This window comes from Myodes glareolus, chromosome 4, assembly GCF_982192425.1.
Source record: "Myodes glareolus chromosome 4, mMyoGla1.1, whole genome shotgun sequence".
Classification (NCBI taxonomy): Eukaryota; Metazoa; Chordata; class Mammalia; order Rodentia; family Cricetidae; genus Myodes; species Myodes glareolus.
This window is the reverse complement of record NC_142029.1, coordinates 86,982,197-86,999,187: the sequence shown is the minus strand read 5'-3', so window position 1 is coordinate 86,999,187 and position 16,991 is coordinate 86,982,197. Positions and strand designations below refer to the sequence as shown.

Below are 16,991 nucleotides of genomic sequence, written 5' to 3'. Positions count from 1 at the left end.
AGAATGTAAAAAATGATTATGTCTGAATAATTTGTACATTTTTCACAATCATAGTACCATTAACCTGAATTATTTAATTTAATTTAATTCAATCACTTAGCTATCCTTTAGGAGTTTCACATATCATTAATCATGATGCTATTAGTTTAAATTTTAAGTTATGCCCTTGATTTTTACATTTATGAAATTTACTAAAATTTCAAGAAAAAATAATTCTACTTTTATAAAGTTTGTTGAGCTACAATTTCTTCTTACAATTGCATTCTTGGGTTTTAGAATCAAGGCAATCCTTCTGCTTTTCAATGATTATTATGTTTTGGTGCTATTTTCTTTCAGATGACATTTTGAAAACTGAAAACATTTGGTAAAATTTACAACTAGATTATTCATGTCTAAGGTTTCTTTTAATATTAAATATTCAATTGGAAATTGAATTTCTTGCACACAAGTAAACTTAGATTACCTAAAATACCTATTTTCTAAGCATTCATACACACATAGTATATTATAAAAATATTGAAAGTGATAGTTCATCTTAAGTAGTCATCCCAAAATATGTAACACGAGTTACACTAAATGCACTTATTAAAGTGAATTAAATATAAATGAATTTTATGAATAATTCATAGTGAAGACATACCTGTTTCAAAGGTCTTCAGATTACACAGTTGTGCATTTATTCATAATATCTAATATTTTATTTCATTATTTACATTTAGCCCACAAAATAATACGTTTGTCATTCCCAAAAAGAGGAACACGGTATGTATTCACTCATAAGTGGATTCTAACCATAATTAAAGGTCTTTGAGCCTATTATTCGTGATCCTAGAGAAGCTAAATAAGAAGATGAACCTGATGAAGATTATTTAGCTATCCACCAGGAGGTAGGAAATAGACAAGAGTCCCAGGTAACCTCGTGTGCATGGGAGGGTGGGAGGGTCGATGGAAGGGGAGAGGGTTAGAGAGAAGGGAGTAGGGGAGGAATGGGGAAAGCTCGGTGGCCTGGGATGGGGTGGGGGGAGGGAGGAAGGATGAATATGGGATCAGGGAAGAATATATTTCAACTAAGGGAGTCATTTTAGGGTTTACAGGAGACTTGATTATATATGGGATCCCAGGTCCAAGGAGAGATCCCCAGATTGTTCTCTGGACAGAGGAGAGGGTGCCTGAATCGGCCGTGGCCCATAACCATACTGATGTATATTTTGCTTATCACCATAGATCCTTCATCTGGCGAAGGACGGCCATACAGTCGGAGACCCACATTGGAGCACCGGATTGAGCCCCCCGAGGTCCAAATGAGGAGCAGAAGGAGGAAGAACATGAAAAACGAAATCAGTACTGCGAGGGATGCTATCACCCACTGATACAAGGGAACCGATCTAATGAGAGTTTACCAAGGCCAGTTGGACTGGGACTGAACGAGGAGGTGATCTAACCAGATTCTCGGAATTTGGCCGGATTCTCTGACTGTGGCTGGCCCGAAGTCTTTCTGAAAAGCCATTGACTATGATACTGGGACCTGTTTCCTCTGCATATACTGGATTTTGGGGATCCAGTCTGTTTGGACACTCACCTTCCTGGACCTGGAGGGAGGGGGAAGGAACTGGAACTTCCCACAGGGCAGGAAACCCTGACTGCCCTAAGGGACAAAGAGGGAGGAGGAGAGGGAGTGGGGGGAGTGGGAGGGTGTTGGGAAGAGGGGCGTAAATGGAAACTTTTATAATTTAATAAAATTTACTTAAAAAAGAAATAAGTTTGTCATTTCTATACATGGTTAACATTGCAATTTCCTTTTATTCATCCACATTGCAATTTCTTCACCCATCTTCTAACTCACAGTAGAACTTCCTCTTGTGTTTCCAGGTACTACAGAACAGAAAACATGCGTTTATTTTCTGAACCTGGCCTATTTTATTAACCTGAAAATCTTTTTTATTATTATTTATTTATTCATTTATTTATTAAAGATTTCCACCTCCTCCCCACCTCCCTTTTCCCTCCCCCTCCCCACCCCCCTTCCCTCTCTAGTCTTAAGAGCAGTAAGGGTTCCCTGCTCCGTGGGAAGTCCAAGGTCCAAGATGGCACTGGGACTCCTTTCGTCTGCATGCACTGGCTCTTTGGGATCCTAGTCTGTTTGGATGTCCACCTTCCTAGACCTGGAGGGAGGGGTGAGGAACTTGAACTTCCCACAGGGCAGGAAACCCTGACAGCTCTTAGGACTGGAGAGGAAGGAGGAGAGGGAGTGGGGGGAGTGGGAGGGTATTGGGAGGAGGGGAGAAAGTGGAAATTTTTATAAATAAATAAATAAGTAAATTTAAAAAAAAAAAAAGAACTCCTTCAACAACCTGAAAGGCAACCTGACATCACCAGAATCCAGGGATCACGCAACAAGAAGAATTAAACACCCTACTCCAGAAGAAATAGAAGAAATCGACTTTAAATGGAACTTTATGAAAATGATAGAGGAACTTAAACAGGAGGTGAAAAACTGCTGTAAAGAAATGGAGATGACAAACAAAAAGGTAGATGAAATGAATAAATCTCTCAAAGATAACCAAGAAAACCAAGAAAAGGCAATCAAACAGGTAAGGGAAATAGTTCAAGACTTGAAAAATAAAATGGAGGTAATAAAGAAAACACAAACTGAGGGAAGGCTGGATATGAAGAGAAATTATTAAAATTACATGTGGATCACATGGATCTGATTTTTATATAATTTTTATTTTTCTTTCTTACATTTTAATTTTCAAAGACAGGGTTCCTCTGTAGCTTTGAAGCCTGTCCTGAAACTGATCCTTGTAGAACAGGCTGCCCTCAAGCTCAGAGATCTGCCTGCCTCTGCTTCCCTAGTGCTGGGATTAAAGGTATGTGCCACCGCCTGCCTTGTTGATCTGAATTTTAACTGCGTTCTGGTCATATTGCCCTACAAACATTCCCTTACAGGAATTTTAATGCAGAGGGAAGATGTTATCTTAGAATGGACCCTTTTTCCACATTAACCTACTAAAAAATTTAAGATGATATGGAGTTAATTCTAAAAGGTAAATTGAGACTTTGTCAATTAGCAGGAATAGAACCAGCAGAAATTAGATTGCCTTTCAATTATGATGAAATGGAAAACTGTGGGAAGAAAGTGAACCCTTACAAAGAGCTTATAATAATTTTTTGAAGAGATTAACTACAACTATCCCCAAAGCCAGGGAATTCAACTTTTTTATTTATTTATTTATTTAAAAACAAACTATCTTTTCTCATTTTACATGCCAAATCCATTTCCTTCTCCTCCCCCACTTCTGATATCTCTGCCTTCCCTTCTCCCAACCCCCATCCCATCCACTCATCCACTCCTCAGAGGCTTCCCATGGGGAGTCAATAAAGTTTAGTACACTGCTTTGAGGCAGGACTAAGGCCCTGCCCACTACATCTAGGTTGAGCAAAGTATCCCTCCAGAAAGAATGGGTTTCAAAATGTCAGAACAAGCAGTAGGGATAAATCCTGATCTCACAGATAGTGGGCCCACAGTGTGCCCCAGTCATACAAATGTCACCCACATTCAGAGGGACTAATTTGGTCCTATTCTGGTTTCCTCACAGTCAGGCTAGAATTAGAAGGTTTCCATTGGCTCAGGTAAGATGTTTCATTGGCTATTCACATCATGTTCTTGGCCTCTTTGCTCTTATTCTCACTCCTCCCTCCTTTTGAATCGACTTTGGGAGCTTAATACAATTCATCACTGTGTTTCTCTGATTCTGCTTCCATCAGTTGCTGGATGAAGGTTCTACGATGACATTAAGATAGTCATCATTTTGACTACATGGTCAGGCCAGTTCAGGCACCTTCTGCACTAATTGCTCAGGGTCTTAGTCAGGTTCATTCTTGTGGATTTCTGGGATTTTCTCTACTCCTAGGTTTCTTGCTAACCCTATAATCATTCCCTTGATAAAGATCTCTTTCCTTGTTTTCTGTCTGTTCTTTCCCAATCTTGACCATTCCATTACCTCTAGTTCTCCTTTCCCATCCCTTTCTCTCCTCACTCTCCCTTTTCACCTTCTCTTCTTCTCCCTCCCACACCCACACTCTTATTATTCTCAGGAGATCTTGTCTATTTCCCTATTCATGGGGATCTATGTATGTTTCTCTTAGGGTTCTCCTTAATACCTACCTTCTCTAGAGTCATAGACTATAGTCTTATCCTTTGCTTTACACCTTGTATTCTCCTATGAGTGGTTACATACCATGTCCATCTTTCTGGGTTTGGGTTATCTCACTCAGGAAGGTTTTTATTTATACTTTATTTATTTATTAAAATTTCCACCTCTTCCCCACCTCCCTTTTCCCTCCCCTCCCCACCTCCCCCTCCCTCTCTAGTCTTATGAGCAGTCAGGGTTCCCTGCCCCGTGGGAAGTCCAAGGTCCTCCCCCCTCCATACAGGTCTATAAAGGTGAGCATCCAAACAAACCAGGCTCCCACAAAGTCAGTCCATGCAGTAGAAAAAAAAACAGTGACATTGTCCTTGGCTTCTCAGTCGGCCTTCATTGCCGGCCAAGTTCAGAGTCTCCATTTTGATCACATGCTCCATCGCTCCCAGTCCAGCTGGCCTTGGTGAGTTCCCATTAGATCAGTCCCACCGTCTCAGTGGGTGAACGCACCCCTCGTGATCCTGACTTTCTTGCTCATGTTGTCCCTCCTTCTGCTCCTCATTTGGACCTAGGAAGCTAAGTCCAGTGCTCCAATGTGGGTCTCTGCCTCTATCTCCATCCATCGCCAGATGAAGGTTCTATGGTGATATGCAAAATATTCATCAGTATGGTTATGGGCCTTCCTCCATCCCACCCATCCCAATCCCCCAAGCTATCCTGAATCCTCCTTTTCTCCCTTCTCTCTACCCATCTCCCCTTACATCCACTCCCCACCCCACCCCCATGCACCCAAGTTTGCCTGGCAATCTTGTCTACTTCCAATATCCAGGAGGATAACTACATGATTTTCTTCAGGTTCACCTTCTTATTTAGCTTCTCTAGGATCACGAATTATAGGCTCAATGTCCTTTAATTATGGCTAGAATTCATGTATGAGTGAGTACATACCATTTTCCTCTTTTTGGGTCTGGGTTACCTCACTCAGTAAAGCGTTTTCTATTTCCATCCATTTGCATGCAAAATTCAAGATGTCATTGTTTTTTACCACTGAATAAAACTCTAACATGTATATGTTCCACACCTTCTTTAACCATTCTTCTATCAAGGGACACCTAGGTTGTTGCCATGTTCTGGCTATTACAAATAGTGCTGCTATGAACATAGTTGAACAAATGGTTTTGTAGTATGATAGGGCATCTCTTGGGTATATTCCCAAGAGTGGAATTGCTGAGTTTTTTCCCTAGTTACATACATTTGTATGCAAATTTCAAGATGCCATTGGTTTATTACCTCTGAGTAGTAATCTATTGTATAAATGTACCATATTTTCTTTATCTTTTCTTTAGTTTATAGGTCATTAGGTTGTTTCTCGGCTCTGGCTATTTAGTTATAAAGAGAACTAATTGGATCCTTCCTTACATTGTGTGGGATTCACTAATAACTGTAGTCCCTACATTCTATACTATTCAAATAAATCAGGAATGGCAGGTTACAAGTGAGAAAATTTATGTAAAGTGGATCAAAGCCCTTATAATTCTGACCAAAAGAGAGAATTAAATGCTATTCTCAAGGTACTAAAGGATTTTAAAGAACCACTCAACATAATTACAAATTTCAAATATGCAGAAAGACTTGTTTTGTATATGGAAACCAGGTGATACAGAATTGCCCTCATTATTTATTCAGTTACAGGATATAATCAGGAATAAGCAAATCCCATATACATAACCCATATTCAATCCCATATGGGTCTATCAGGTCCTCTAACAAAAATAATGCAGAAATCAATCAATTTTTGATTGGCAATGTGCTGGAGGCTTCAAAATTTCATTTAAAAAATTATGTGAATAGCAGAGTGTTAAAAAAAAAGATTTTTTCATCATGTATCAAAAGGCCAAAGAAATTATAAGAAAATGTCCTACCTGTTCTTTATACAACTAAATAACACTACTTGCAGGAAGTATCCCAAAGAGTACTCAAAGGAATAAAATCTGACATATGGTTGCATTCCGTATTGTAGCCTTTGGAAAGCTAAAATATATATGTCACACCATTTATACACATTTAGGTTTTCAATGGGAAATTGCTCTGAGTTCAGAAAAGGCTGATTTTGTAATTGCACATTTACTAGAAGGTCTGACTGTTGTTCTTTAAAAAAATATAATTGCTGGCGTGACCGCAGTCGCTAGTCCAGGCAGAGACGGCTGCTAGAGCGGTGCAGATTCGCTGTGGTGAGCAGCAGAGCGGTGGCTCATCCTGGACAGGCTGATGCTGCCATGCAGCGGGGAGAGTCACCCCAGCCGGTGGGTGGAGACGGCGAATAAAAGGCTTATAAGACATAGTAAGTAGATACAAGGCTGAACATAAAGATGAACATTTATTACTTAAAGAAGAGGGAGAGAAAAAAAGAAAGAGACAGGGAGAGAGAGAGAGAGAGAGAGAGAGAGAGAGAGAGAGAGAGAGAGAGAGGAAACACGTGTGCACATGCCAAGAGAGGGAACAAAAAGAGAGAAAGATGGAGAGGAGAGGTCAGAAGTCACTGGGAGTGGGCGTGGCTTACCCCTTAAAGGGACCAGACCAAAAGAATAACAATGACCATCATTGATATACCTGTACAAATATAGAAAATGCTCCAGAATATGTCTTTAAAAATTGAATAATTGAAACAGTTTTTTGCTTATTATTACATAAAACATATAACAGGTATTTCATACAATTCTACAGCTTAGGCAGTTATAGAAAGTTCAAGTCAAACTCTATAGGATATGTTAAATAAACAGAAAGGTATTACAAATATCCCAAAAATAGATGGCATATTGCTTTATTAACTTTGAATTTCCTAAATGATAATGAGAAAGGCACAACAGATGCAAAGAGACAATGAATAGTAGAAAAATCTATGGAATTAAATCAGCAAATATACTTTAAATATGTACTGATCTCAGAATGGAAATCAGGACATGTATTATGTTGGAAAAGGGGTTTTGCTTTTCTTTCCACAGGAGAAGAAAAGCTATAGATACCTTCAAAATTGATAAAGATTTTATTTGAACAAGAGACACCTCTTAATTAGGAGAGATGATAGTTCATTAAACACCGTAACTACTTAATCTAAACCAACATATAAAACAAACAAATGTTTTTAAGTTTATCAAATATAGCTTGCAAAGAGAATCTCCCAAAAATTAGGGTTGGGGAAGGGTTTTGTTTTTTGTCTTTTTCAGGAAAATAAACACATTAGGCTAAAGAATTTGAAGACTACTGGACAAATGTGAGATCTGAAGAAAAATGACAATCATCCAGAGAAAATATCTCAAGGAAAAGATAAACTTCTCCTACTGTTATATCAAATTTCCTCCCAAATGTTTGTTTCTGCTGTTCTCTATAGACATTTAATGCAAATGGGCTTTTTGTAGTACCAGTCCAGTTAAAGATTAAAGCTGGATTTTGGTAGGATTGTGGCTCTCTCCTTCTTTAAACCCAAGCATCCATATTAAAGTGAAATCCAAAGTCTCTGTCCCGTTTCACAAAAGTCACATGAAATGGGATAGAAGAAAAACAAATATTTAAGTACTATTTTATAGCTGCTAATATCATAATTCTTTAATTTTATAATGATTCTGTAACAGCTTTTCTTAAAGTAATGTGTATATACACACACACACACATACATATATATATATATATATAAAACTTTTTGTCATGATACTAATGGCCATATAGATTACTAACTAATTCTAGAAAAAGGTTTCATCTACCCTCCTGTGCATGATATCTGTTGAGAGTCTCTGTCAGTTTTCTGAAGTGAACCATGATCACACCTAACAATAATTTTTGAAGTCTCCATAAGGAGGATAGGGCCCCATAATGATGATTCCTCCAGGATTATGATGACACCAATAAGCTGAAAAACATCACCTAAAGATTGGCTTTGAATTACACACTGCTCAGAACAATTTTGAGGTGGCTAGCTGAGATGATCCAGCCTAACAGATCACTGTAGCAAGGATTTGAAACAAGTCCTGCACTTTCCCATTACCTGGACAAAAAATGATAAGTCTACACAGGACTTGATGATCAATCCAAATTTTTCTTTTCAGGTTCCTCTAACGGTATCCTCATCCCCAAACAGCAGGAAGTAATTTTTAGAATATGATGCCCACATTCCCAAGAGGTAGGGTGGGTGGTTTTTGATCATTCAATGTTTTATGGATATTTGTCATTATTTAATGGGGTTGCCTGCACGTTGTTATTGGTAATAGTCAGGAAAAAGGCTTAACAAAGGGGATTAGATTCAGAGATCATTTTTTGAATAAAAAGGAATGTAGTTATTTTAGGATAAATGAATAGATTATTAAAACTACTCTGAAAAGAACTAAGAGAGGATAAAAGAACTTAGATATGATAAGACTAAAAGGAAGATTATTGAATTTACTTTTAGGAATCACCTACTAATTTTAAATGTTTTATCATGGATTGGACTTTTATATATTTTAAACATATTTTGTGTATTGATACAAATTTGAGATTAATTTTTTTAAAGAAGACTGTACTTGCATTTCTGATCTTGTTCAAGGGATTGTACCTATACAGCTCATTTAACAATGTAATACAAATTTCTAGTCCTGGAAATTTATTATTACAAACGGTTAAGGAAAATAAGAGACTTCCTCCACCTGCCTTGGCTTCTGTAGCCAGCCATCAGGTGAGTTTCTGCAGGTAGGTTGCTCCAATACCCCCGTCCCATCGACTGGACCCTCGAAGCTGCAAGTCCTACACTGCCCCCAAATCCTCCTGTTTCCCTGCAACCTTAGTGGGACTCTGAAACACAGTCTGCTACTACACAGAGAGGACCAACAGGTAAGTTGCTCCAACACCCCCATCTCATCCATCAGACACTGAAAGCTAAAAGTCCCATTCTACCCCCAAACCATCCTATCCCCCTCCCCGAAACCTCATTGGAACTCTGAAACACAGCCTGCTACTATACAGAAAGAACCAAGAAGTGAGTGACCACCCACCTGTTGGGATACCCCACTCTCTAGGTCCTCCATACTGGGGGCAAAAACCTGGGCCCCTCTCCCACATTCCTCAGCGTCTCTAGTCAGCCAACAGGCAAGTTTTCTACAGGTATGCTATTCCAACACCTCTATCGCATCCATCAGACACTGAAAACTACAAGTCTCACTTAACCCCCAAGCCCTCCTATTCCCTCCACAACGTCAGTGCAACTCTGAAACATAGGCTACTACTAAACAGAGAGGACCAAGAGGTGAGTGGCCACCCACCTGGCAGTATACCCCACTCTCTAGACTCTGCATACTTGGGGAGAAACTCCAAGTTCCTCCTTCACATGCCTTGCCTTCTTTATCCAAACAGATGATGAGTTTCCTGCATATAGGCTGCTCCAGTACCCCTGTTCCATTCACTGGACCCTGGAATTTACAAGTCCCAAGCTGCCCCTAAAACCTCCTATACCCCAGCAACCTTAGTGGAACTCTGAAAAAACAGTCTGATACTACACTGAAAGATCAAGACATGATTGAAAACTCACCCACTCCCTAAGCCCTCCATACCACTTAAAAACCCCCAGGTCCCTCACCCGCCTTCCTTGGATTCTCTAGCTAGCCAACAGGCAAGTTTTATGCAGGTATGTTGCTCCAACACCTCTATCTCATCTATCAGACTATGAAAGCTACACATCTACCAGAACTTCAAAGAAGAGTAAATACATATACTCCTCAATGTGTTCCATATGATAGAAACAGAAGGAACATTGCTGAAATCTTTTTATGAGGTTACAGTTACCCTGATAACAAAATTACAAAAAGACTCAACCAAGAAAGAGAACTACAGACTTATCTCACTCATGAACATAAATGCAAAAATGCTCAATAAAATGCTGTCAACCTGAATCCAAGAACACATAAAAAAATCATTCACTATAATTAAATCAGCTTCATCCAGGAGATGCAAGGATGGTTCAACATATGAAAATCTATCAAAGTAATTCCACTACATAAATAAATTGAAAGAAAAAATCTTATGTTCATCTCAGCAAATGCTGATAAAGCAATCAACAAAATTCATCGCCCCTTCATGATAAAGGTCTTGGAGAGAACAGGAACACAACATATCTAAACATGATAAAAAGCAATATACAACATGCCAACATCCAACATCAAATTAAATGGAGAGAAACTCAAAGTGATTCCACTAAAATCAGAAAGAAGACATGGCTGTTCACTCTCTCCATATCTATTCAACATAGTACTTGAAGTTCTGTCTAGAGCAATAAGACAACAAAAGGAGATCAAGAGGATTCAGATTAGAAAGAAGTCAAACTTTCACTCTTTGCAGATGATATGATAGTATACATAAGTGACCCCAAAAACTCTAATAGGGAACTTCTACAGCTGATAAATCCCTTCAGTAATGGGTCAGAATACAAGATCAACTCAAAATATTTAGTAGCCCTCCAACATACAAATGATAAAGTGACTGAGAAAGAAATCAGAGAAAGGTCACACTTCACTATATCAACATATACCATAAAATATCTTGAGATAACATTAACAAAAGAAGTGAAGGACATGTTTGACAAGAACATTAAGTTTCTGAAGAAAGAAATTGAAGAATATACCAGAAAAATGGAAAGATCTCCCATGCTCTTGGATCGGTAGGATCAATATAATAAAAACGGCAATCCTACCAAAAGTAATTATAGATTCAATGCAATCCTCATGAAAATCTCAATACAATTTTAAGAGACCTTGAAAGAGCAATACTCAACTTCATATGAAAAACCAAAATAACCCAGGATATCCAAAAGAATCTTGTACAATAAAGGAACTTCTGGAGACATCACCATCCCTGACATCACTCTCTATTATAAAGCTACAGTGATGAAAACGGCTTAGAATTGGCATAAATACAGATATTGATTAACAAAATTGGATCAAATACCTACATATTAATCAACACACTGATGAGCATCTGACATTTGACAAAGAAGTTAAAATTATACAACAGGGAAAAGAAAGCAACTTCAACAAATGGTGCTGGAATACCTGGATGTCAACATATAGAAGAATGAAAAAAATATATAAATCTATCCCCATGCACTAAAGTCAAGTCCAAATAGATTAAATCCCTCAATATAAATCTGACCACGCTGAACCTGATAGAAGAAAAAATGGGAAGTAGCCTTCAATGCATGGACAAAGAGACCACTTCCTAGTTATAACACCAGTAACACAGACACTGAGAGCATCAATAAGTTAATAGAACTTCCTGAAACTAAGAAGCTTTTGTAAAGCAAAGGACACAGTCAATAAACAAGAAGGCAGCCTAATAAATGGGAAAAGATTTTCACCAACCTCACATCAGACAGAGGACTGGTTTCCAAAATATATAAAGAACTCAAGGAATTAGACATCAAAATTCCAAATAATCCCATTAAAATGGGGTTCAGAACAAAACAGAGAATTCTCAACAGAAGAATCTCAAATGGCTAAAAGACACTTAAAGAAATATTTAGCATCCTTTTCCATCATGGAAATGCAAATCAAAATGACAAATGACACTGAGATACCATATTATGCCTGTCAGAATGGCTAGGATCAAAAACACCAACGATAGCTTATGCTGGAGAGGATGTTGAATAAGGGGAACACTGCTCCATCGCTGGTGGGTATGCAAACTTGTACATCCACTTTAGAAATAAGTCTGGTGGTTTCTCAGAAAATTGGGAAATAACCTACCTCAGGACCCAGCTTATCACTCTTGGGCATGCATATTCCCAAAATATGCTCACTCAAACAACAAGGATATTTGTTCAACTATATTTATAACAGCATTGCTTGTAATAGCCAGATTCTGGAAGCAACCTAGACACCCCTCAACTGATGAATGGATAAAGAAAATTTGGCACATTTACACACTGGAGTACTAGTAAGCAGTAAAATGCAATGACATCTTGAAACTTTCATGCAAATGAATAGAACAAGAAAACCCATCCTGAGGGAGGTAACCCAGACCTAAAAAAGATGAACTTGATATTCATTCACACATAAGTGGATACTAGCTCTAAAGCAAAGATTATTGAGCCTATGGTTCATGATCCTAGAGAAGCTAAGTAACAAGAACAACCCAAAGAAAAACATACAAAGATACACATGGAAAGGGAAAATTGACAATATTGCCTGACAAATTTGGGAGTATGAGGGTGAGGGGAGTAGGGAGGGTAGAAGAAGTGGAGGGGGAGAAGAAATTGAGGGAATTTGATAGGATGGATGGAGGAATGAGAGAGATAAGTGCAAGGAAAGATATATTTTGATTGAGGGAGCCATTGGAGACTAACAAGAAACCTGGCACTAGAGAAATTTTAAGGAATCCACAATCCACAAGGATGACCCCAGCTAAGACCCTACGCAATAGAAGAGAGAGTGCACGAATCGGCATTGCCCTGTAGTTAGATTGATGAATATCTTAAATGTCACCATAGAACCTTCATCAAGCCACTTATGGAAACAGAGGAAGAGAACTACATTGGAGCACGGGACTGAGTTCCTAGTGTTCAGTTGAAGAGTGAGAATATGAGCAAAAAGGTCAATACGATAATGGGGACACCCTGTAAAACAATTTACTTGAGCTAATGGGAGTTCACAAACTCCAGCTGGACAGGAAAAGAATCAGTATAGGTCCAAACTAGTCCCTCTGAATGTGGGTGGCAATCTTACCTAAAGTAATGTACAGATTCAGCGTAATACCCATCAAAATCAAAACACAATTCTTCACAGATCTCAAAAGAACAATAGTCAACTTTATATGAATAAATAAAATCTCAGCACAACCAAAATAATCATATACAGGAAAGGAACTTCTAGAGGCATCACTATCTCTGACTTCAACTCTACTATAGAGTTACAGTAATAAAAAAGAGCTCAATATTGGCATAAAAACAGACATGTAGTCCAATGTAATTGAATTGAAGAGCCTACCATTAATCAACACACCTATGAAAACCTCATTATTTACTTTTTAAATTATATTTTGATGTCCCTGTATTATGGCCTGATTGTATAGTACAGGTTGTCCTGGGAGTGGCAGGACTGGCCGTGCTGACATGACACTCACAGTCTTCTAGCCCTAACATCTGGAAGGTTTGCATTACTGTGTCGTGACACTTGATGGAATTTTAAAATATTTTGTCAAACACGCTGAAATGCTGAGAGGACCTGGGTGATCATATGCAACCCCTAAAAAAGATGTGTGGGTCTAGTAGCTGAGCACACAGGTACTGAGAAAAAGTAGAAATATCAGAAGATAGAGCGACAGTTAGATCAGTGTTCATAGAGGCATATTAGAAATGAAAGACACAGATAACCATATATAGAAGTAGAATTTTTCGTTTAATCAGAACAACTAAGGGGCCACAGTCTCTCTGTGGGGGTAATGACTGCTGGCACACAGCACAGGGACACAGATGATTTTAAGCTGTGAAAATGTGTTGTTATGGAAGATTCCATCTATAGACCAGTTCCCCAGCAGTGTCAAAGTAATAGCAACCCATGGAGGGAAGCTCCTTTGACCCTACCAGTTCACAGGGGACATTAGTGAAATCAACTTTCCTGTTCACCTAAGGCCTTTAGTCATTCACGCTTAAGTGACAGTGTCTTAGGTGAGTTCCCTATGCACCCCAGATGTTGTAAGACAGTGTTTTAATTTGTCTCATTTGAAAGCTAAGTATAGGGAGAGTTAGAGAAGGCATCTCAGTGGTTCATAACTAGTGTAACTTACATGCACACATCCAAGGAGGTATAATGAACAAATATACAAAACAAATATAAAACAAGGAGAAATATATTTAAAAACATATTTGCAAGAATATGTTATGACATAATATGAAAATATTTTACCTAGGTTTAAGAAACCCTGGGAGTAGACTCTGTGAAATATTAACATTAAATACGTGGTTTTAAAAGAACCTGAGAAATAACCAAAACAATAGATTTCCCCTAAAGAGAAGGTTGCTGGAAGATGGGAGTTACATATTGACTCAACTACGGAGGATGTATAATCCCTAAAGAGAAGAATACAGCTGACTATTAAGTCCCTAAGGAAGAAAAGGCACATCATGGATAAGAGTTTAAATGCCATCACCTAATTTCCTTTTACATCTCCAATATATTTGCTTGGAAGAAGCTACAAAAGACTCTTGTTTATAACTAATTTTTTATGCAATTGATTTTACATGAGATGTCTGGGGTTCCTGTAAGAGTACAGGGTTACAAAAATAAAAACGGTTTGATTTTACTTATTTTCTTTTAGTGGATCATAACTATGATTATTAAACAGAATAGTAAATCAAAAAGGTGACCAGAGCACCCTAGAAAAGTAATTTTATGCAGCATCCTTTTCAGCATAAAAGGAACTTTTGCTTTGGAGCATGATACTATCTTTCTTGAATAAAAGGTACAAATACCAAGGAAAGTGTCTATAAGATTTCTCTCTTAGATAAGGTAAGTTTTAAAACCTATTAATACTAAAATATTAAATTTTATTGAATACATCCTGAAAATAAATCACATGTTAAAGGGTTTATAATGTACAATACTCACATAGACCACAAATTCTTGGTGAAATCACCAAAAACTCAGGCTAATTCACATATGCCTCTCCTCTATGTTGACACATGTTGTGTGTGTGGAAGTACACCTACAATGAAGAGATAGCTTAAGGTGAATTTTCTTATCAAATTACCTTTAATTGATACTAATATGTTGAGTATTAAATTTCTAAACCATTTACATTTTGCAAAATCAAGCTTTCTTCCTTGAGAATTTTCTTCCCCACTACCTCCATCAACCAAAGTTCTTCTATGGATATAAAAATGTTAATAGAGGAGATGATGCAATATCTTTTCTAAAGTAAGTTATTTTTGTTTTTTTATATTTGAATAGTTTTAGGTTATCACCACATTGCTAGAATTTTTCCCTGTGTCAAGAAAAAACAGAAGCAACAATGAGTGAAGTAGCAGAGAAAGGAAAATTTAGGTCCTTGTGTATTGATTTTACTTTTAGTCCTTGAATTTTCAAATAGTCAAATTAGCGTATTAGGGCTAAGCTCTGAGGTGTATGAGTGAAACTCTCTACTGTGTTTTACCTCTGAGATGCTAATAATGGAAGACAATCTTGTTCCTTAATGTGGCAGCTCGAAAGGTGGGTTCAAGATTTTGAAGCTGTCTGGCTTTTGATATTCAAACAAGAAACTGACATTTGAAGAGGAGATGTGTTGAATTCTCCTTTTTCTGAAATTTCACTTATTTTTCCTTCTCTACAGGATCTCTGAGAGAAGAATGGCTTGGGAAAATGATTCTTTGGTAACTGAATTTATTCTCTTGGGGATAACAGACCAACCTGACCTCAAAACACCATTATTTCTCCTTTTTCTGGTAATATACATGATCACTGCATTGGGGAATTTAACCTTGATCATTCTAATACTGCTAAATTCTCACCTCCACACCCCCATGTATTTTTTCCTCTTTAACTTGTCTTGCATTGACCTCTGTTATTCTTCTGTGATAATACCCAAAATGCTGATGAACTTTACACAAGAAAAGAATGTTATCTCTTACATGAAATGTATGACCCAGCTATACTTCTTCTGTTTTTTTGTCATTTCTGAGTGTTATGTGCTGACGTCAATGGCCTATGATCGCTATGTGGCTATCTGCAATCCACTCTTGTACAATGCTGCTTTGTCTCCAAAGGTATGCTTCTATCTAATGCTTGGCTCATATTTGATGGGATTTTCCGGTGCCATGATCCACACTGGCTGCATCCTGAGACTGACTTTCTGTGATGGGAACATCATCAACCACTACTTCTGTGATGTCCTCCCTTTGCTGCAGCTCTCCTGCACTAGCACCTATGTCAATGAGATCGAGCTATTCATTGTAACAGGAAAAGACATCATCATGCCTACAGTCATTATCTTTACATCGTATGGCTTCATCCTCTCCAGCATCCTCAAAATAAGATCCACTGAAGGCAGGTCCAAAGCCTTCAGCACCTGCAGTTCCCATATAATTGCTGTTTGTCTGTTCTTTGGATCGGGTGCATTCATGTATCTCAAACCTACCTCAGCTGTATCTATGGGTGAGGGAAAATACTATTCTGTTTTTTATACCATTGTGGTTCCCATGATGAACCCTTTAATCTACAGTTTGAGGAACAAAGATGTTAAAATAGCTTTGAGAAAAACATTGACTGCATTATTCAGAAACTGAATCTATCTATGCCTGTAGTTAAACCATGGAGAGAATACCTGTTTGCTATATTTTTTGTGTAGGAGGTTCTTCTGTTCGTGTGTTGCTTTTATTGATTAATATGTAAAGAAACTGTTTTGGGCCTGATAGGGCAGAGCTTACGTAGGTGGAGAAAACAGAACTGAATGCTGGGAAGAAGGGCAGATTGAGAGACACCATGAATCTTTCTACCTGAGATGGATGCTGGTTAGAATCTTGCCAGTAAGTCACATGGTGATACACAGATTAATAGAAATGGGTTAAATTAAGATGTAAGAATTAGCCAATAAGAAACTAGAGCTAATGGACAAAGCAGTGTTTTAATTAATACAGTTTCTATGTGGTTATTTCGGGTGTAAGCTAGTCAAATGGCTGGGACAAACAGTGGGCTCTCTCCTTGTAACATATTTTTGTACTTAATATATTTCCTTGTGATATATTATATTTATTATGTTCTGTTTAAAGTAGTTTCACATCAGTTCCCTCTCTTCTCACATTCACTGAAATTGGAAATTATCTTATTTGCATTATTT

General features: G+C 37.9%; 1 protein-coding gene across 1 annotated transcript; it reads left to right on the top strand.

Moving 5' to 3' along the window:
* Positions 1–15,486: 15,486 nt before the first annotated feature.
* On the top strand, positions 15,487–16,440 carry LOC125388707 (olfactory receptor 8B8-like). Its single transcript, XM_048416993.3, has one exon. It carries the CDS (start codon positions 15,505–15,507, stop codon positions 16,438–16,440), a length of 936 nt encoding a protein of 311 aa, XP_048272950.2. The 5' UTR covers positions 15,487–15,504.
* The last annotated feature ends 551 nt before the right edge of the window (positions 16,441–16,991 follow it).

Excerpts from the sequence above, each read along its gene's own strand:
- LOC125388707 (XM_048416993.3), top strand. The coding sequence starts at position 15,505 with ATGGCTTGGGAAAATGATTCTTTGGTAACTGAATTTATTCTCTTGGGG.